General features: G+C 42.4%; 1 protein-coding gene and 1 non-coding gene across 7 annotated transcripts in view; both read right to left on the bottom strand.

The window, feature by feature from the left end:
• BICDL1 (BICD family like cargo adaptor 1) overlaps positions 1–22707 on the bottom strand; it is a 78948-nt gene that overhangs the window by 24037 nt on the left and 32204 nt on the right. For 4 of the 6 annotated variants that reach the window (XM_036014152.1, XM_036014151.1, XM_036014154.1 and 1 more), the window contains exons 3-5: positions 2948–3064; positions 2031–2042; positions 36–182 (exon numbers count right to left, since the gene is read on the bottom strand). In XM_036014152.1, coding sequence (XP_035870045.1) covers positions 36–182; positions 2031–2042; positions 2948–3064 — 276 coding nt within the window. The remainder of the gene's footprint in view (positions 1–35; positions 183–2030; positions 2043–2947; positions 3065–22707) is intronic. The other 2 variants (XM_028528833.2, XM_028528835.2) reach the window with 1 other exon arrangement.
• On the bottom strand, positions 7488–7594 carry LOC114510527. Its single transcript, XR_003685688.1, has one exon. It is a non-coding gene; the product is annotated as a U6 spliceosomal RNA (small nuclear RNA).

Genomic DNA, 22707 nt, shown 5'->3' with positions numbered 1-22707 from the left:
TCTGGTCCCACAGAACAGCTTCTCTGCCCCGGTACCTGTAGGTCTTTGTCATGGCCCTGCCTCTCCAGGATCAGCACCCGGTCCTGTAGCTCCTCCACGGTCCCCTGGAGCAGGTCATTTTCCTCTAAGGTGGCGCTGAGGCGATGCTCCAGCTCCCGTTTCCGATCGGACAGCATCTTGATCTGCAAGGGTGGAGAGCCAGGGGGTGGTGTGGAGTTACACCAGGCCGATGAGTAGGAAGAAGGGAGGGGTTAGCTCCCAAACATGAACGTGTGTGTCTCTCCGAGTGCTCTGCCTAGGGGTGTGGTGCCCCCATCTCTGAGACAGCAGCTGGGAACTCCTAAGCTGAAGAGGAAACCCCTCCCTTTAGAAACCTGTCTGGAAAGGGGTGGGAGTAGAGCTTTGGGGAAGCTGGAATGTGGGATGCCAGGCAGAGGAAGGGAAAGTTAGTGTTCTGGAATTTCCACAGATAAGACAGAGGGGAGCCCCACCTGACCTGCCCAAGCCTTGACTTCAACCCCACAATTTATGAGGGAGTGGAACCTAACCCGCTGCACCATTCTTCCTTCTCAAGTCAGGAGCACAAGGCCCGCACTAGCCCCTGCAGCTGCTGTGCCTCCGTAATCTATGGCCGTCCTTTCCCACTGCTAGCAGGTCTGGCTCTGAGTTCGCAGTTCAGACCTGACTTACCAGGGGAGCTAGCAGGGTACAGACAACAAAGCGGCGCCCGCTTTAGCCTGTGTCCTGGGAAGGAAGTAGCCAAAGACACAAGTGGTTAACTGATTTTACTCGAGGTGCTTTTTGCTTGAGAAAGTAATTTGTGAACAGAAGCAATTTCTCTCCTTTTATTAAACAGGCTGGTATGTTTGTACACTGAATATCCATCCAGCCAGTCTCCAGAGAGAGGGAGATAAATCTTTTAGGAAGGTCTGTCTGGTCTCTTCAGTTTCAGCTGGAAAACAGGAAGGAGGGAAGAGATGCCAAGTTTTCTCTGGCCTCAAGGTCTGCAGGGTGAGAAGCTGCACCAGCACTCCCCACGGCCAGCTCAGGGCCCTGGGAGGCCCTGGAGGGTCTTTGGAGACCTGCAGGTCCCCTTGGCTCCGCCTACTAATCAGTTCCCTGCTGGACTGATTTCTCAACCAGTGTCTTGCTTGTAAATATTCTCCTGACGTGGTTAGGATATTCTCCATGCTCTCTAGTCTAGTGCGGATAACAATTCACTAAGGAAGACAAATCGCAGACCTTTTCCAAGGGAGATTTTGAAATGAATGTCTACTTGTCCCAGGTCCTCCGAAACCCACCTCCCCCCTGCTTTTCGGCTACTCTCACTCTGCACTAGAATTCTGTTCACAGGGCACAGATCTTCCATGGCCACCAATCAATCAGATAGGGGGCCGTCCTGGGGAAATGAAGTATGTGGCCTTTGTCCAGAGAGATCAGGTATCTGACCAAACAAAGAAATACTGTCTCTCAAGTATGCACCTGGGTAAGGGACCAAAAGGAACAGGCCCCTTTTGTGAATGGGCCCACTATTCCCTACACTGAAGCAACGTTACCCACGTGAAGGGAATTCTTACTCCAGCTGATTTTCATTTAAACACCCTCTGACCTTTACATTTTCCTTCCCATGGATCATCTTTGCTTCCCAAGATCCACTCAGTGAAGCAATGAGGTAATACGGTTCTGAAATACAGCTCTTTGGCCCCATGAAGTATCTGATTTGACATGAACAATTCCATCGCTTGGCTTTTAAGAGCAGCAGTGTTAGTGGGAGCAAGCAATCGGCATTAGGTGGCCAACTCCCTCACCCCACCACACACACCCTGAAACTTGTGACCGAATCTGGCAACAAACATTCCTGGGGTTGACCCTGTGTTACAAGGGTCTAGAAAGAGTGGAGGAGGCGTGCGGGGCGAGAGAGAAGACAGGCACCTGGGAGGAGTCAGACCTTGGCAGTGGCGGCTGAATGGCAAGTCATGCACACAAATGGTCAGACAGGCATGCCAAATCCGGCGGAACAAACTACTTACTTCAAGAACCTGCTGCTCAGTCCCAGCAGGAATTCCAAGGGAAGGGAGGACGGAAGGGAACGAGAGGCAGGAGGAAAGAGAAGACATTGACAGGCTTTAGGAAAAACATCTTCAGGTCATGTGTGAGGCTGGGGAGCAGCCTGCCTCTCTGGCGTGACCGTGTTGGCTGACTCCGCAACCCCAGTGGGGTGCACCGTCTGGCCTCATCTGGCCCTCAAAGTCTAACTCAGCCAGAGGGCTGCTCTCTCAGGCGCTTGGCTGAGGGGTCCTCGGGAGCAGATCAGGGAGAAGCCTCCCCAGGAAAGAGCCCCTGTGTGGGCTGATGGTATGACCCTCCCCTTCTCCTGACCCCCCACACCTGGATTCCCACAGCACCCTCTCCGAATGCTGCTTTGGTCTCCCCACAGGCCCACTCTGGACCACGGGCCCTGACTGGCCTCTCGTACACCTTCAGTGACATTACAGTCTTCCAAACACCACACAAGTGCTTTCTGCGCATTAACTTAGCAAATCCTCACCACAGCCCTATGAGGCAGATACTCTATTGCTCTCATTTTGTAAGTGAGAATAGGCCCCATTAAGGCGGCCTGAACTGGGCCCAAATGGAGTGGAGAAAGGGACGATTCCCTTCCCCACCTCCTATTTAGGATTGGCAAGGATGTTTTTGGAGGAATTGACATATTCAGTAAAAAGTAGGGCATTCCTGATTTCAAAACACTCAGCAGTCACTCTGAGCAACCTGATTTTTCCAGACAACAGACTACCCAGAGAACGTGGATCAAGTGTTCCCCATTCGGCTTCTCACAGGTATGTGTCTCTGGAGATCTCAGATAGAGCAGGGTTTTGTTTCCCAGTTCAGAGGGCTCCTTATCTAAAAGGCCCGACACGGTACCTCCAATGAGGCACGGGAGGCTCACCTCGGCCTGAAGGCTTTCCAGACGGATGATGTGCTGGTTGGTTGATGAGTTTTTCTCCCGAAAGTCTTCTCGGAGGGCGTGCACTTGCATGGAGAGCTGTCTCTCAACTTCTGATGCCTGTAAGCAGAGGAGACCTTCAGAGCTGATGCAGAGGCTGTGCAAAGAGGCCTGTTCAGATTTTTGCCTTTCACTTCTGAAGCATTCTTTGCAACTCTCTATTCCCTGGGGAGTACAAGATGAGATGCCGTTTCCTCCGCTGGGTATAACTGTTCTCTAGGACCCAAACAAGACAACCCCTTCCCCTGCCTCCACTGTGAGTGACTCCGAATAGGTCCGAGACCACTTTGCTGCAGATCAGAGGAAACAGGTCCGGAGAACAGTAAACTCTGAAGTGTTAGTTATCACCATCATTCCTCTGCACACTGCAGGAGCTCAGCAAAGATCTGCCAGACTGAGAGAAAGTCTCACTACGTTACAGAAAAGAACAAGACACATGTACCTACGACTGTAGAAAGTCCTGCATTTCCACACCCACCTCCTCAGCAGCACCCAGGAAGTCATCTCCATCTGCATTTGTCACTTCCATTCAACAGGGGCACTATTTAAATCCCTGTCGTGTCTGTTAAGATCTCTGCCTTTCCTTCTTCAAGGACATTATTTTGCAACTTTTAATTCTCTGGGGAGTGCTGGCTCAGGAGCTCATTTCCTACCCTAACCTGTTTATTCTCTAATGCTGAAACACAGCAAACACCAAATATCATCACGTCGTGTATCAGCACCTTCTTTTGAATACGCGGGAGGGCATTTTGCAACGATGTTCCCTGGGTGAGGCATGGACTCCAGTCCTCCTCCCGAGGGCCGAGCCCAGCCCCCACTGAGGAGCGCCCTGATCACTGCCCAGCAGAGAAGAGAGCCACAGGCAGGGGAGTAACTGCCTCAGTGCTTTTCCGAGGCCAAGTGGGGTCAGTAGGCTTTATGGGTTCTCAGGAGAGATCACCATGTGCCGAAACGGTTAGAAAAGGTCTTCAAGAGAAGGTGGGATGGTAATAATATTGAAATGGTAGGCTAGCTGTTCAATGAGGCTTTCACGCTTACACAGTAATGATTACATGTTCAATAGTTCTTTTTATCTTCAAGTGCTATCTAACCAATTGTCCATCTTTTCTTTTTTTAGTCCCATAGATTTGGCAACTATTGCTCCCCCCCACCACCACTAGAGAGGCATATAAGAATCTTAACCTACAGTTCTCATTTTAAAACAATTACAAGACACAACAAAATAAAGTTGAACCACCTCTTTTCCCTTCACATTCTAAATTTAACTTCAGACACCACCATCTTGTTTTAGACTTCTTTATCACTTCGACATACGTTCGTCAGCTTTGCCTAAAAATAACAGTAATACTTACTGGGTGCTTACTGTGTGCCGAGACCTATGCTACATGCTTTAAATGCATTATCTCAATGGTCAGAACCGAAGTAGGGCCTGTACCACCCCCAGCTTACGACTGAGGGAACAGGCTCCAGGACATGAAGAGGCCTGCCCCACCCCTCAGTAGGTGGTAACACCAGAGTGGCAAACTTTGGGCCATCGCACACCAAACCAGGACTGCACTACTGCCTTCTTTTATCGTAAAATGGTCTTCCCCATTTCTGCTGCACACTGAAACCAAACTTCCCGAGTTCGATTTAGTAAGGCTTCCTCTCTCTCTCTCTCCTTCCTTCCTTTTTTTTTTACATCAGTAAGCCATTTTGTTTTAGACTCCTCAAATTTCTTCTCAAAGAATTTAGGGCCCATGAGGAAAATTCCATCTGATAAATGCTGCAGTTTGCCTGCCTGCACTGAATTTGGTTGATTATCAGGGTTTCAAATATGTTTAGATCTGCAGAGCGCCGGGTGATTCAGGCAGCTGACCTGATTCTGAGCATCACCACCTTGATGAATCACGAGACAACCAAGCCAGAGACGTGCACCAAGGCCCACAAGTCCAGCACAGGTGCTATCGGACATACTCCCGTAGACTTGTCTCCTCTCCAGGAAATCTTCCTAGAAATAAAATTCATCTCTTCCCGCCAGGAAGCCTGACTCCAGAATCGGAGCTCCAAACCACTATGCTTTGATGTCTCCTTTAATGTCTTATTCCTCAAACATGCCAAGGAACATATTGTTCACAAAGGCTTCCAATTTGTACCTCTCATTTGTATCTCCAACAGCCCTAAGAAGCAGGAATCGCTGGCCTCATTTTGCAGGGAGGTGGAGGCTGAAACAGGGGGTGGCACTGGCCTGGTGGTTGGCCTATGGGTTCTGCGCCCTCCCACCACACCATGGCCACCTCCAACCAGGTGACCAGTCATTTGCCTGTGATGCTGATGGAGGGGATGGGTCAACCAGGTGCATAAGTCTATTATTTGCAAGGATCTAGCGTACCTTTCACAATAAATTATTGTCTTCTTTTTCAGAGATGGAATCTGGCTGGGCTCTTTAGACCTAACAGAATGAATGTTATCTATTTCTGCATATTAATAACAATTTCTTAAGTTTGCATACAATTCTAATGTTCTAAATGCTCTCTGATCAAAGTATCAGGAAGCCTACAAAGTCAGTTTTAGCTCCATAATGAATTTCACAGCTTCTTTACAGTTCTTCAAGTAGGAGAGTGAGTCAGTGTAACAGTGGTCTTTCTGAAGGGACTCACTCTGCTCCTGGGAGGAGAGATGGTATGATGGAAAGAAAAAGTTAGGAGTCAGATGGTCAGGCCCCGGCTGGTATGGCTCAGTGGATTGAATGCTAGCCTATAAACCAAAAAGTTGCTGGTTTGATTCCTGGTCAGGGCACATGCCTGGGTTGTGGGCCAGGTCCTTGGTTTCTCTCTCCCTTTCCCTCTCTCTAAAAGTAAATAAATAAAACCTTAAAAAAAAGAGTCAGATGGGCACGGTTCAAGTTCCTCTTCTACCATATGTATGTGTACGAGTTGTATGTGTCATTTAAGCTCTCTGAATCTCTCTTCCCCAAATTGCAGACATATTTCTCCTTTGCACAGTAACACAAAAAGGGCAGGTCTAAAGGAATGCCCGTTTCCTTATTTCTAATTCAGGACTTTGTGGGATTGAGTCAAATCACTGGAGTTTAGTGAAACAACAACAAAAAACTGCATTGCTACCAATTTAGGGCAACTGTGCCAAATAATAAAAATCCAAGGATCAGTCGTTTTCTTAAAACCAGGTACCGAGAGCACCATCCACATGTTACAGGGTGCTGTTGCATACACAGTCCACTCCGGGGGCTGCACTGGGAACAGCCTGTTGAGTGACTCGGCCAACATCATGAGGGTGGTGGGTCAGGCTGGAAAATATAAGGAAATACAGAAACAGGAAGCAGCCATACTTTCAGTCTAGTTGCCTAGTGACCTTTCAATAGCCAGAAAATTTCCAGGAGCCGTGCCTCTCTCTCTTGGAGATACAAATTTTGCTGCCTAGGTTTGGGGCAGCAGTCATGGGCCTTGGAAATAAAAATTGTCCTAGTTCTAGGTTTTAGTGGTGGTGAAAGGGAGTGATAGTAATACAATTCATTCTGATAGTAGAAAATGGCAGGCATGGGACTTACGGTTTACGTCCCAAAATGGTGACTTTTGGCTACCTGAATAGGCAGCCAGTAACAGTTGGGGCAAAATTGTGTTAAAGAATGCCATCTGTAATTAATTATATATATATAGTTTTAGCTTAGGTATTTCTTGTTCTTCAACTCTTTTTTTTTTTTAAGAGAGGGAGAGAAACATCAATGTGTGGTTGCCTCTTGAGCGCCCCGAACTGGGGACCTGGCCTGCAACCCAGGCATGTGCCCTGACTGGGAATTGAACCCGTAACCCTTTAGTTCACAGGCTGGCACTTAGTCCACTGAGCCACACCAGCCAGGGCTGTTCTTCAATTCTTAAATTTTTTTTATAATAAGAATAATAAATATTCAGAGTTTTTTAAAAAAGGAACTGAAGGACTGAAATAAAAGTTAAAATCCCCACTTATCTCTACTCATCAGTGCCACTCTCGAGTGATGGCTCTAAACATCATCCACAGTGGAGACATTTCTTGTGGTTCCTTCCTGAAATTTTCTACTGATATCTATCAAAAACATTACTAAAATTTTTGGCTTTAAAAATACGTGTATTTTAACATCTTTCCATGTCAATATGTAGATCTACCTTATTCTTTTTAACAATTGTCTGGTATTTAGTTATACAAATATATCATGATTTATTTAACCAGTCCCTACTTATGAGCATTTGGAGTGTTCCAATTCTTTGCTGGAAAAAAAAGAAATCCTTGCTCACCTATCTTTGAGCTTGTGCGAATATATCCTATAAATGAATAAATTCCTGTAAGGGGGATAACTAGATAAAAAGATATGTATATTCATTTTTAATATATTTTATTAATTATGCTATTACAGTTGTCCCCTCCCCCTTCACTCCCCTCCGCCTTACACACCCCCTCCTACCCACATTCCCCTCTTTAGTTCACGTCCATGGGTTGTACATATAATTTCTAAAAATAGGAACGCTTCATAAACTTGTGTGTCATCCTTGCGTAGGGGCCATGCTAATCTTCTCTGTATGGTTCCAATTTTAGTACATGTGCCGCTGAAGCAAGCACTGTATATTCATTTTAATAGGTATTACCAAACTGTCCCCCCAAAATGTTGCCTCAATATATACCTCTAGCAATAGAGCACAAATATGCCTACTTCCCAATACCTTGCCACCACTGGGTATTATGAAACATTTTAATCTTTAAGTACTTTTTTCTAATATTCTCAAAGTATCTCTTTTACTTTCACTGCATACAGAGATGATTATAAAAACAAGACACTTGAGAAAAAACTCTAATTTCTGTTAAAGAATGCTGAAGAGTTTAACGCTGAAGTGGTCCCTGAGCTATCTGAAACAAACTCCTTTTATGATCTGAGCGCTTGGGTTATTATTATTTAATCTTCATATTGGCAAAACAAACTGACAGCATGTTCCTTTTCCCCCGATAAGCTTGATTAGGTCAGAGCACCAGCTTGGACAGACTATTTGCTCCCCACTGAGCAGAGCTGTTCCCTGATCACCCTTTTACTGACATGATTAAAAATGAACATTTCCTCAAAATGGAACACATAAGTTAAATTTCTTTAAACTGGCTGAAGTGGAACTGTGAACTATATACTTTCTTGTTAAATGGAGAAGAGGAAATTGCATTGGTTACACATGAGCCTTCATTTAACGTATTTGTCAGAAGGGGAAAAAATGAACCAATTAATTTAGAAATTATGGTAGATAAACTATTTTAACACTCTGCCTGATTTACTGAACTTTGAGAGAAAGACCCTTGGTGCTTGCTCTCTCTTTGGAGCATGCCAGTGCCAACCCCCTCGCCTCCCCCCAGGAGGGTTTTCTTTGCCTTTCTCTCTCCTAAGCTCCAGGGCCCTTCTCTCGCCTCTGCAACTCCTCTGCTGAACCCACAGAGCCCAACTGGCTCACTCCTTCCACAGCTCACTTCTACCTCTATGACTTTCTAAATAAACTTTTTGCTTGTATTTGGGGAGAGAGAGAGAGAGAGAGAGAATGAGAATGAGAATCTCAATCTTTTTCCCACTAGGGCATAATGAATAATGAGCATCTGCCTGAAATACCTTAGGGGTGGCAGTGAGAGTGACAATCAGGACAATGACAACACCTACAGCAACGCTTCGAATATCAAGCGTCTATTATGTGCTTTACTCTGGTCTAAGCATTTCACATTTATTAACTCGAGTAGGCATTCTGACGTTTCCTATTTACAGATGAGGGTATCAAGGGTAAGGCATTTTTCCAAGGTCACACTTGTGCTGGGTGAGTGCTGAGCTGGATCCCTACCCAGACCTACAGCTTCTACACTTATACCCTCGGCCTCCACACACAGCACCCCTTTCCTATGGTCCTTCGCTCTCTCTCAAAAATAATTAAAAAATGAAAGTGACATTAGAGCAACAACCTTAAATTTATTCTAATGTAGAACAGAGGGTGAATTATTTAAAACAATTGGTAATTTACTGCAGTTGAAAACTGTTGCTTTAGAACGCTACTTTCAAAAATAGTGAAGTTTATTTTTCAGTTTAGCTATAACAGAACCCAGTGCAGGATGTGTGTTAAAAATACTGTCAGCATTTTGCTGATCCCCCACCAGTCTTTCTGTGCGTGCACAGTTAGTTAAGATCACACTATTCCTACAGATTTTTCTTTTCTCACATAGTACTGTATCAAACCATTTCCATGTTATTTATTATTACTCTTCTTAATCATCATTTTAAGTGACCATGTAATATTTCATCAAGTATATATGCCCTAATTTCCTTCATCACTCCCGCACTGAAAGGCATCTGGGGTCTTCCCAGTTTTTGCAGTTATAGTGAATACACATCACTGGGATGGTGGTGGTAGAACTTTGCCCGAGTGGAAGTGGAACGGACAATTTTGCCGTGTCAGAAAGGTAGATGAATACATTTTAGAAAAAAATAAACGAGTTTATGATTAGCTGTTGCTAACTGAAAAATCCAATGATTAAGAAGTCTGTATTGTTTTATTTTCAAGGTTTTACTGTTTAAAACTTTCCAATTCAGTAGTGGTGCCACAAGCCTACTGGCAGCACATTATATAAGCCTCCCTTTCGCTATCTGGATTACAGTAAGGAAAGTGATAGCCATCTCCTGAATGATAAATAAGTGCAAAAAATGTAAAATAGCCTTTTTGTTCTCATAATGCTTCAGTATGCCAATTCTTCCCCAAGCCTTTCAAAATAAAACTCAAAGGTGAAGTGTGTCATGTATATCTACCTTTTCCTTAATGTATGGAGGCAAAAGGACTGTCACTAATACTTTTCCAAAGAAAAGGCTTCATTTCTAACAGTATGATGGGCCAGGTTGTTTGGACGACCTCCTCCTGAAAAGAGCTAAAAATATTGGATAAAACACAAAAGACTTCTCAGAAGCACTAAAGAGCTGACCAGACAGTGACTGAGCCATGCCAATGTCTCACTCATGCACATTAGTACAATGAACCACCGGAACACACACAGTAACAAATAAACCAACTGCAGCACGAATGAGTAACACAAGTAAACGCCGGGGGGTGGAGAAGGAATAACTAACCTACCTAACTTTGGGAACAGTCTGTCGACAGTCTACTGTAAGGTTCCAGAAAAAACGAACTAGACGCAGACACTGCATTGCAGCTTAACGAGTTTGTTTTTCCCAGAGTCATGGGTTAGTGATTCCGATAGTACTGTGTACGTTTAATAGAAGTGAACAAATAAGTAAATTTATCATGGATAATGAGGACCAGGTTCTTCTCTTGTGGAAAAAGAAGTTACAGATAACAAAGAGGGAAGGACAGAATGAACTCTGTGATGTTGGATTGTAACTGAAGATATTAGTATAAACTTATGGTTTTTGATATAAAAAGGGTGGGGCAAAAGTAGTACGTGAGTATGCATAAGAGTTTATTCTTTCTTAATTATTGTATTATTTTCCATATGAACTGTTAACCTACTTTACCCAACCCTGTGCATATAGGAATGGACAGACTGGGAAATAATTATAGACGCCTGGGTACGAGTGTGTGAGTGTACATACACTTATTTCCTAGCTCTGTCCCGAGATGGCCTAAACACAATGATATCCAAGCAGCAATGGGCACACTAGTTCTCAGACCTTGGTTTCTAAATACCAATTTTCTAATAAATGAACCAAGGCTCCTTGGAGAAGTGACTGGCTCCAGGGTTTCACGAAGCAGGAAAAGTAAAGTGAGCCCGGAACATCCTGTCACGCCCAAAAGCAGGGAAGTGCTCCAAAAGTGACGGTGGTGTACTGAAAGGACACAGGAGTCAACCCGAAGGGGTTCCCAATGGTCGGGGCTGGGACCATTTGATCCATAAAACAAATAATGATAGTGGTGGGTTATACTGCATAGAATACGATAAATATTCACGAGTCTATGCTGACAAGCAAATCACTGAATAAATAAATTAACGGGGGAGAAGGAAATGGGGTAGCTCTTCCTTACAAAAGAATTCCCATTTAATAAATGTGCGAGTTATGATGGAAGTAAAAAACTATCACTAGTCAAGCATCACAGTAATAACCGTTGCAGGCAAGAGCTAGAGGATGAATGCTAATAATTAGTGGGCAAAAGTCTGATGAGAAACAAGGTATTTGCATAGTTTTAAAGTATCTCCCCATAATATTAACTAAAAAAGGGAAACCTCTCTCCTGCTAGATGCTGAGTGCTAGTATTCTGGACATTATTTAGCACATGAGTGGTGCTTATTACATATTTGGAGAATGAATGATTTATGTTTCCTTATTCAAACGTTGGTTTTCCCATCAAGTGCTATTTTCTCTTTATAACACACAGAGCACGCTCTTGGGACTCCGCAAAGCACCACTCTACTACCAAGCCAAAGCAAACACAGAAGCAAACATCTAAAAATTTCTTCAAGTGAAAAACTTGAAGGTAAGTTTCATCTTCAAGCTTTTCATTTTACTTTAACGAAAATGGGAATCTGTTTTCCTGAACAACCCAAGTTCAATGCCTTAAAGGTAGACATTTACCCACTGAATCCACACTGGGTTCTTGTAAGTTTCTGCTGTTACATGGTAGCAGTGTGGCTAAGGACAGCTGCTGTCCTACCTTACCAGTTAAGACCCTCTTAGTTCAGCTGGGTGATACAGGCAGATGAAACTCACTTTGTACCCAGGATTACAACCCAAGGATGTTGACTGTGGCATGGCTTTTAACAGTAAAAGAACTGGAAGCAACCTGAATGTTCACTGTTAGCAGACTTGATTAAGAACATTATAAATATATCAGTGTGATGAAATGCAAATATATATATTATATTTATATATACACATACACACACACTGCATTACTATGGAAAGATTTCAACAATGTAATATATACAGTGAAGGAATAGCATATTTGATCCCATTTACACACAATTATGTGTATACATTTATGTGCACAAATGAATGTCTAGGAGGCTGTTTGCTGATAACATTCTGATGATTCCCTCTGGCGGATGAGAGTCCTAGCAGTTTTTACTTTGGAAAAATCATTTTTTTAGTAATTTTTGAACATTCTACAGGAAGCATACACTGTCTTAATAATTAGGAAAAATAAAACTATTTTTTTTAAATAGGTAAATTCATAATACACCAAACTAGGGAGAAAAGTGAAAGAAAGGAACATATACAGTTAACACTGAACAAAGATAAGGGATTTTAGCAATAATGATGCTGGGGAGAGCGATACGATAATCACAACAAACCTCAGACAGTTTAAGTTTAAAAAGATGAGAGGAAAACGCTTTTATTTTTTTAACTTTCGAATTTGAAAACGCACAAAGCTTCATGTCTCTATGAGGTTTATGAAGAAGTGTCAGACACAATCTCCATCCTCAAGGAGATGAACACTCACAAAGCGGCCAATATAAGGACCAGAGAATATTTATACATACGCACTGGCAGGCAGTCTGAGACGTGCACAGGTAGCTCCAGACAAAATATGGCGAATGTCCTAAGACCAGGAAGAACAAAGTGGTCCGCTGTGTAACCTTGAGAAAATGATACAACCACTACCCCTCAGTTTCCTCATCTGAAAAATGGTGATTACAAGCTGTACCTTTGAAGTTATGCCAGTATTAAAATGCAATAATGTAGACAAAATGTTTAGCACAGATTAAATATGTTATAGCTATTACTAGAACTTATGATAAAGTGAAAACTCAAAACAGAGTATTTGTTCGAAGAACAACAGGCAGTTTGCAGATTGAACCTGCAGACTATCTGGTTCAAACCCCTGGTGTAGCACATGATTAAAAACTGAGGGATGAGTCGACAAAGTCGGCCCTGTCAGCGTAGGATCTGAGTGGGTGCAGGGTAGGGTCCTGCCTAAGATCAGTTTCTTTCATTACAATTTTGTTTTAAAGACAAAAATAGCCACATGCCGGACAATTTTTAGGGATGCCCAAAACTCAGCCCCTGGAAAGAGGAAAGTGGCGCCACGAACGGTGTTTATGGCTCACGGGAGGGAATGCCTGATCAGGTGAGTGCATCATTGGTGGGCCTGTTCCCACGAGGTGTTTGTAAAAGCCGCTCTTTGACATTTAGAAAATTTGCACCCACTAGATGGGGCCAGGTCCAATTCTGTTTTATTGAGACTAACTTTAAAACCAGAGCACGATAATAGTTTTATTATCGTTATTATCATAATGCTTTTAATCACTGTCACCAATGTAATCCCTGAGTATCAAAGACCAGCAACTCTGGCACCACATGCTTTAACAGAAAAAGACAGCAGGACAAATGTTAATCTGCTTCGGACTCTAACATAAAGCCATTATTCAATGTCAGATTCCTGCTGCTAGTTAATAAAAAACATTTCGGAAGAAGAGAGAATAGATTTTTAATTTTATTTTTATTGATTGATTTTAGAAAGAGAGAAGAGGGGGAGAGAGAAAGGAAGAGGGGAGTGGTGGGGAGGGAGAGAGAGAAACATCGATTTGCTGTTCTACCCGTTTACGCGCTCATTGGTTGAGTCTTGTCTGTGCCCTCACCAGAGATCAAACCTGCATCCTTAGCAGATCTGGAAGATGCTCTAAGCAACTTCACTACCAGGCCAGGGCTGTGAGTAGGTTTTTAAAATTTTATTTTTAAATGTTCTATGAGAACTCATACAATAAGATAGGCCATAGATATTCCCAATATTCACAATCAGAGCTTTTGATTCATTCGTTTTTTTTTTTTTTTAACCAAAATGTCACACAATCTTGTGTTAACTCAATGGCCTGGCACTTCGCATTAGTTCCAGCAAGGACAGAACACCTGTTTTCTATGCTCTAAACCGAGGACACAGAGATAAGAAAGATTCAGTTCCTATGGGAAAACTGTCTTCCAAAAACACAGTCTTTCTTCTCTACCAGTTACTTCATGGTGCGACCTCAGACACATTGCTTAATTATCTGCGCCTTAGTTTCCTCACCTATAAAATGAGGATAAAGTGGTGACTACTTCCAAAGATTGTTGTGAGGAGGAAATAATACATGCAAGTGCTTAGAACAGTGTCTGGTACACACTAAGTACTATATGTGCTAGCTGTTGCTATTTTTGTCATCTTCGTCATTATTACACGCTAGCTCGAATAATCTCAAAGATTAACCCTGATCTAACATCTGATGTTCAAGACATTGGCACAAAAAAGTCTGAAAGATTAAATGTAAATGAGGGAAGATCTTGAAGAGTCTAAGAAAATTGGGCATAGGGATTGATGGCGGATGGAAGGAGACAGCCCTGGGGCAGAGCGGTGGGTGGAGAAGTTAGGCACTCTCTTTCATCCATGGATGGAGGTGGGGTAATGACAGAGAAAGCTTGAAAGGTCTGGGGGGGAACGGGGGAGTGGACCTGGGAACGAAAACAAGCTAAAAGAATTACTATTCAGTCACATTGGGCAGGGCACTGTCCCCAAGAACATGCCTATCTGGGACAGGCCTCCCGGTTCCCTCAGGGTGGAAAATACTATAGTACGGTAGGATTTCCTGGAATATGAAATGTTAATGCTTCCAAAAGGAGATTATGCCCAAGATACTTGGGGGAAAAAAAATGGAGAACCTTTTCATAGTGAACAGGAAGGGCGAGGGGAAGGTAGATATTTGAATGACATTCTACTGAGTAAATTTTAATTTAACATAGTGATGGGAATGGGCTGGGGGTGTCGGAGGGACACATTTAGGATTCCCTCAAAAAATAACTGTCATGTCTAATCCTAAAAAGGAAAGAAAATTCTAGCATTTTTGGGGGGGGGGGGGTTCATATGGCTCACCAGGGGGCTCCTCTAGACCTCAAAAGGTTAAAAAGTTCAAATGTTCTTGTTTGGAGCTGGAGAAGCATTAAAATCAAATTATGCCTTTTTCTCCGAGGCCCTCCCCCCCACACTGAATTTGCCTCTAGGATTTTGCTCATTGGAATGTCTTTTCCCTGAAAATTTCCACCTGGTAAATTCTTAACAGCCCAGTTTTTTTTTTCAGAGGTGACCACTATGTTGCTTTTATAATCTCCCAGGATAAAATTACCTCATTATATATACTGCAGTCCTAGAATACTCTTATTTTGAGTCTTACACGCTCTATTTTGTTTTTTACCACACACTGTTTTATGTGTTTACCTGTTTTCTCTCTTATACTGTGAGGGACTTCAGGACAGGAATTGTGCTTCCTATTTATCTTTGTTTCCCTAAACAAGTACATGGCACATAGTAGAGGCTAAAATGTTTACCGTATGAGATAAAATCTGAATACCTTGTATATGAGTACTTTTTGAAATAGGCAAGCTATGACTGTTGAACATAGAAGTGGGATTACACCAACCCCCAGGAATGTCTCTTTAGCAAAGTTCCAGCAGGACCATCCCCTTAGTGAGATAATCCCCTTTGAGTTGAATAGTCCCTCCCCAACACAGGGCACTATTTCCTCTTTTAGGTCGGCACCGTGGCCAGTAGATTCCCTTAGGCTTTGATGTACAGTACGCAGGACTGATCCGTCTATGTGCTGCTTGGTGCTGCTACCTACACTGCCTTCACTCTGCTTTTGCACATGGAATCTTTTAATAGTTAGGAACCACAACTCTTTTCTCTGACCCTTCTGTAAACCTCATTCACATCGTGTTTTATAGGGTCATTATTTTTGATAGTTGATAGACTTGAAATTCTTTTTTTTTGAACTTATAAAATAGGTACCCTTCCAAAAAAGTACACGGGGGAGTGAGCTTAAAATTTCGATGTCCCATGTTCTGTTAGTTTGGGTTGAACGCAACAAACTAAACCTGAAGAAAAAGAAAATAGTGAATATTTATTTACTAAGGACTCTCTCTGTCTAAGCACTGTTTTAGGTAACATACATCATTTCATTTTATCTTAATGTTATGGCCTATGTCCTGTTAACCGATTTTATAGATGAAGAAACTGAAGTTAGAAGAGATTAAGTCATATAGTTGAGATTACTTAAATTAGTAAACGATGGAGCTGGTATTCAAAGGCATGCCTGACCCCAAAGCTAATGAAAATGCCACCACACGACCATGCCCAAGAAAAAAGACTGTCCTCACCCCCTCAGCCAGTTAGGTTGAGCAGTGAAAACCAGACCTCCAGTTGCTGCTTCTTCCTGAATGCTTTGAGACTATTTTGTATTTATCTCCAGCCTTGACCTCTGTTCTGACTTCAGGTTACTTACCCAACTGCCTGCTCGACAGGCCCACTTGGATTGCTGATGTGCATTTCACACTCAGCATGCACAACCACCGAACTGCGCATTGAAAGGCCTCCACCCCAACGTGCTTCTCCCGAGTCTTCCCTGTCTCAGGACACGGCAACTACATTCTTAGAAATTTTAGGCCCAAACACAGGAATTACCCTCGACTCCCTTATTTTCCCCTCAGGCCCATGTCCAATCCATCCACAAATCCTGGGGGCTGTCCTTTTGAAATTTACGTCAAAGGACTGTTATGAGCCTGGATGAGTTGATATTTTAAAGCTGCTCAAACAGTGTGGCACACATAAGCACTCTATGAGTATTTGTTGAGTAAACTAGCTCTCCAGCACTCAACCACTTCTTCCTGTCTCCACTCTCCCACCCAGACTGCTGACTGCAGAAAGCAGGAATCATCGCCTCACTGGCCTCCCTGCTTCCAACCGTGTCCTGCAGCCTACTCTCCCTGCCGCAGAGCAATCCCTTAAAAACCCCAGTCACGTGTCACTGCTCAGAATCGTCCAGAGGCTTGCTTTCTTATTCAGAATACATGTAATAAAGTCATTAGCATGGCTTACAAGACTGTACACGATTCCTTCCCCTGCCCCACCCTCATCTCTGTCTCTTCTTTTACCCACTGCATCCTCTGTGCTCCGCACTCATGCTGGCCTCCTTGCTGACCTTGGCCCTGCAGAGCACACTCTCACGTCACAACCTGCACGCCTGCTAGCCCTCTACCCGGAACATTCTTCCCTTAGATACTCACAAGGCCTGGTCTCTCACGCACTCAGGTCTCTTCTCAAATGTCATCTCGTCAGAGAGGCCTCTTTTGTTCACCCTCCTCTCACACATGCCCACCTCTATTCCCTTCGCCCGTTCGCCTGTCCCCTGCAAGACTGATCACACCTGGTATACATAGCCTCTTCGTTAACTGAATTATTGCCTCTCTGATCTTGATGTCAGTTCCAAACGGGCAGGGCCTTTGCTTCCTTTGCCACCATAACCCCAGTACTCAGAAATGGGCTAAGCACGCTGCAGAAAAATTGGCTGCATACAGGGAAATCATATATATTCATTTATTTTTCACTTACAGTTGTTTATAACACACTCCTAAATGTCACAGGAACTAAACTAATTCTATAAAATTCCTACATTACAGAATGAGCTTGCTTTTTATCTGGAAATTTTATTTTTAAATATTAAGAATTTTATTTTTAAATCTTTCATTTGAGCAAAACAAAGAGAAGATGAATCATGCCAATTATTACCTTTGTCTGTAATTACTAACCAGTAGTCACAAAAATACTACATAAATTAGATATAAAACCTTCCCCCGCCTTCAGATTTACCTTATCTGTTATGGACTTTCTGCAAAAACTATTCAAACAGAATTCAAGTATAATGCTATTTTTTTATAGAGAAAAATCCACAGCAAGATTTTCTTTTTTTTTTTTTATCCTCACCTGAGGACATCCTTATTGATTTTATAGAGGGGGGGAGGGGGAGAGAGAAACACTGATGTGCAACAGAAACACTGAATGGTTGCCTCTTGCACGAGCCCCAAGTGGGGATGGAACCTGTAACCCAGGCATGTGCTCCGACCAGAAATTGAACCTTCAACCTTTCAGTTTACAGGCTGATGCTTCAACCAACTGAGCCACAGGGGACAGGGTATAAGATTTTTTTCTTAAAATTATCTCCTAGTAAATGTTTAAACACAGAAATATGGAAAAGCAGAGTTTAAGTAGTCTGGTAATCTCCTTGTGGGACATTCTACCAGCACATTTGGGCATTGGTAGATGAAAGCACTTCTTGTATCTTGCCTCACTAAGATGATTTATTATCTGATGGTTGCCATGGAAACAGTAGTAATGCTGACAAGGATTAGCCCCGTAGGATTTTACCACTGGGTGTAGAATTATTTTCCGTGGAGTCACTGGGGAAGGAATGCAGATATTATATGAAGATAAGAAACTAGTGAGACTGTCTGCAGGAGGAGGATAGGGGAGCCCAAACTCTTTCTCCAAATCAGAGTCTACCTGTTCCTTGTAACACCTACAGCCTGATCATCAACTTCTCAGCCTCTTCAAATCCTCCATCCATCATGAAGCCTCTCCTAGTCAACTACAGCTCTCAGTTCTTGCTTCTGTCTCTCAATTCCTATTTTTAATAATGGCCTCCATATCATAATTTAAGTATTTAATGATATTAAGTATCTAATGATAGTGTCGTGCATGGTCCCCTAAGTGCAAACTGAGGGAGCAGTTACCGAGTGCCCAGCCTGAGCCAGGCGCCAGTGCTACCTGCTGTCACGTGAAGTGTTTCACCAAGTCCTCCTAACGACGCCTGCCAGGAGATACTAGTAACACACTACCTAAATCAGGGAACTGAACTTTGAAGACATTAAGTGACTTCTCCAGTATGATAAATGATTCCCCCCAAACAAGCCTTATCACAGGCACAAAACTATAGGTGCCTCAGAGGAAAGGGTGGCTCAACTCCTCTTGCAACTTTTCCAGTATTCAGAAAGGGTTTGGCTCACAGCAGACGATCAGCTGACAACGATTTGAAGAAAATCAACAATGAAAACAAAAAGAACTACATATATATGTCAGCAGATGAGAAGGCAGAGACTGTTGGTTTATCCCCCTAACAATGTCATGTACTATTTTGAAAAAATTAATTAAAAATTTTATATAAAGCTGTAACTGTGAACACATTGGTGTTTGGTCGTGATCAGTTGTGATCTGTGCTCCAAGTCATTTGTTATTATTAAGTAATGAAGTAAATACTTTAGTTAAAAATATAAATAGTAGCAAATTCAAAATGTTCACTCATTACTTTTTCTTGAGTGGGGAAGAAAAGGTATAGCTGCAGCCAGTCCTCAGAGCAAACTGAACATCATGGAAGCGTTCCGAGCATGTGTCTTGATGAGGAAAACAAGGTTCAGAACCTCTGGTTTAAGGAAGAAGCACTGGAACACGGATCACCTGCCCTGACTTCCTGGCTCCCTGGATGAACATAAGCAAGTCAGGTAAGCAATCTGGTCTGTTTCCTCAGGCCTTTAAAAAATAGCCGATAAACTAACGCTACTGCTGGACTGTCTTCAGGGGTAATTAGAGTTTTCCGGTGTGTGAGTTGGCATCTGTTCCATTTTCTTGTTTCTCCAAGGATGGTAGGAGAGTCAGAGTAGCTCACTACTTCCAGAACCTGCCTAGTGGCCTGGCTTTGTGAAAATGAAACTAGTTAAGTTTTGAAGTTGACTCCGTTTTTTCCTGAGGCAAATGGAAGGTCAAAGGATGAGTCTGTGGAAAAAAAACAAAAACGAAAACCCAACCCAGAAATGTATTATGTAAGCTAGGCTACAAAAAGTAAGTTGTTCCCAAGTGAACATCAACTTCTCAGGGCGAGCTAAGAGATTAAAAGCATATCTCAATTTCTCAGATATTAAATACATAATAAAAACCTGTTTCCTGCTTCTTCAAGATATTGGAAAATTGATTAGTTAATGTCTGCGAAGGCTTTCAGGTATAAAGTGCTATCTCTCTGCTAAGTTCTATTCTATTTAAAAATTGCTTCTGCTTTCTTTCTGTCAGTCAACTTCTATGTGTATCTGGAAAACCAAGATGGAGATTATTAATTAACTGCAGTCTTATAAGCCTGAAAAACTTGGGGAGCAAGGAAGCTTGAAAAGATAGAAATGAAAATTTGGAGCACATTCAGGCATAGGCTTATTTAAATGCCAGAGTGATTACTCCAAGCCAAAAAGAATCCAAATGACCTATCACCTCTGATCTCCTAGGTGGCAGAGAAGGTGCTCTATATAAAACAAAATGACCATGCATGAATAAACCTAGCATGCTAAAGAAGAGCAAAAATATAACAAAGGCAGCAATTCCAAATAATGTGGTAACCCAATACCACAGCAACATACAATTATTGAACATCTACCATAGGCAAGGCAGCTAGGCAATGAATAAGATGCAGCCCTGCATTCAAGGAAGGACATGAAATACGTAAAAGAACTAGAGATTGCATTTTTAAAAGTAAAGGCAACAGCATGAAAGCACATCTATTAAAACATTCAATTTGCCCTGGCTGGTGTAGTTCAGTAGGTTGAGTGCGGGCTGCGAACCAAAGCATCACAGGTTCAATTCCCAGTCAGGGCACATGCCTGGGTTGCAGGCCAGGTCCCCAGTGGGGGCCACATGAGAAGCAACCACACATTAATGTTTCTCTCTCTCTCTCTTTCTCCCTCCCTTCCTGTCTCTAAAAATAAATAAATAAAATATTTAAAAAACATTCAATTAATAGATGTTAAGTTCTGGAAAGTGAATCCTATAATAAAGCATACTGAATCAATGTATTTATTTATACATTTGATCATGGAGAACTGGTATTTCTATACAATGAGATTCACCAACAGTTCTAAGCTTTCCAGCCAATCGCACATATGTACGACATAAACCCAAAAGAACGGGCTACAGGCAGCACGGACGTACATTTCCAGATGAACTTGAGGGAAAACCAAGTCTGATGCTCCCAGTACAAGGAAACTGTTATTGATTCCGTAGCTTGTTTCCACAGGCTGAACAAAGTATAGCTGTTTTACAGCATAGCAGAAAGAATAAAACTAGAATAAAGGCTATCTTACTGATTATGGAGTAAAATCATAGTAGTTCTGAATTCATCTTCTATGGTTACACCTTCTGATCCATTAATTTTACTGCAAGGAATCTATTTTCAGGAATAAGTAAAGGTGTCAAAGATTTATGTACTAGCAATTTCCTAGGTGTATATCCTAAGGAATACACCTCAATATGTTCACCACAATATATGCCCAAGATCATTTATAACAGCATTATTTGTTAATAGCTAAAACCTATAAACAACCATTACCAAGAAAAATAGGTGTATTATACAGGGTCCAGCACAAACAACACCCTTTTTTATTACAAAATCTTTTTTTTTTACAAAATCTTTTATTACAAAATTATAAGCATGTAATTCTGTAACATAACAATATCACACTCAAGCATATCATATGACATTTTAGGTGAAATGTTCAAATTAAAACTATACATTATTACACCCATATTACCCTACCCACCACACTCAAGCAGGTGTTACTTCTGCTGGACCCTGTATATCCATATAATGGAATATAATATGCCAAAGCAAATGAATTACCTAAGCTTCGTGTATCAACGTGGATGAACTGTAAAAACAATTGTTGAGTGAAAGAAATCACACAAAATAATTCACACTGTATGATTCCATTAATGCAAAATTCCAAAACAGGAAAAACAAAATGGTATTATTTTTGGATATATGCCTAGCAAGTAACACTCACTAGAAAGGAAAGGACTGATTACCTTAAGTCTGGATGGTGATTCTCCTCGGGGAAAGAAAGGGGTGGTGCTGTGGAGGGGCTTGTGAGACCCTGAGCAGAGGGCTCAGTTAATTCAAGCCCAACTCCTGACCACCAGCAATGGTGAGAAATAAATATCAAGACTATGGATCCCTGTGTCTCTTGAGAGGAATAGGCGTGTGAAGCCAAACTCCAATTAGGAAGATTCCTGGATGCTCCTATGTTCCAAATGGGGCTGTGAAGTCACCTGTCATGCCCCCTCCATCCAGTTCCCAACTGCCCAGGACCAGATGCTTCTGTTCGAGCCTAGCACTCCCAATCCAGGGAAGGAGACCCACTGCCAGATGGAGCTCTTGAACCAAGTCCTTGGTATTTAGTTAATTCCAGTATTAAAATTTTAGTTAAAAATAAGTCCAGTCATGCCTTCCTGAAGTTACACTCAAGTCACCTTGGTTGTACTTTGCATGGTCCCAAGCCTATACTCATTAAAAGACAATTTTCAGTTTGTCATTCCTACAGATGACAAATCTTATCTGTTTATTTAAACTGCTCATTAAAAAAAAATTTTTTTTTTAGAGAGAGGGCAAGAGAAGGAGAAAGACAGGAAGAGAAACATTGATCGGTTGCCTCTCAGAGGCCCCCAAGTGGGGCATGTGCCCTGACCAGGAAGGATCAAACAGGCACCTTCTGGGTCCACGGGATGGTGTCTGATCCACTGAGCCATTCCAGTCCAGGTGGTCTTCCTAATTTCAATCTTAGAGATACAATGTAATTTCTGGTTCACTTTCCAGAATCACAACAGTAAGTTATATGAACCAAAACCATGTTGGAAATTTACATGTAAAAATTTAGTTGCTGATGTGCTATTTTCATCAAAATGATCAATGACTTTGAAGGGTGAGAAACTGTGTTCCAGTATTTGGTGTTGTTGAAAGAATGATCTTTTAAAAGCCAATGCCTGAGTATCATAGGCTGCTCTTCTCATCAGAAGGGGGAAACACAACTGAACAATGGAGGACCTCACATCACCGCCACAGTCCCCGGTCAATCTCGGTGTCACTGACTGAGGGACCACCAG

Source organism: Phyllostomus discolor, chromosome 13 (genome assembly GCF_004126475.2).
Source record: "Phyllostomus discolor isolate MPI-MPIP mPhyDis1 chromosome 13, mPhyDis1.pri.v3, whole genome shotgun sequence".
Classification (NCBI taxonomy): Eukaryota; Metazoa; Chordata; class Mammalia; order Chiroptera; family Phyllostomidae; genus Phyllostomus; species Phyllostomus discolor.
Note: the sequence above shows the minus strand (reverse complement) of the source record. Positions and strands in the feature narration are given on the sequence as shown.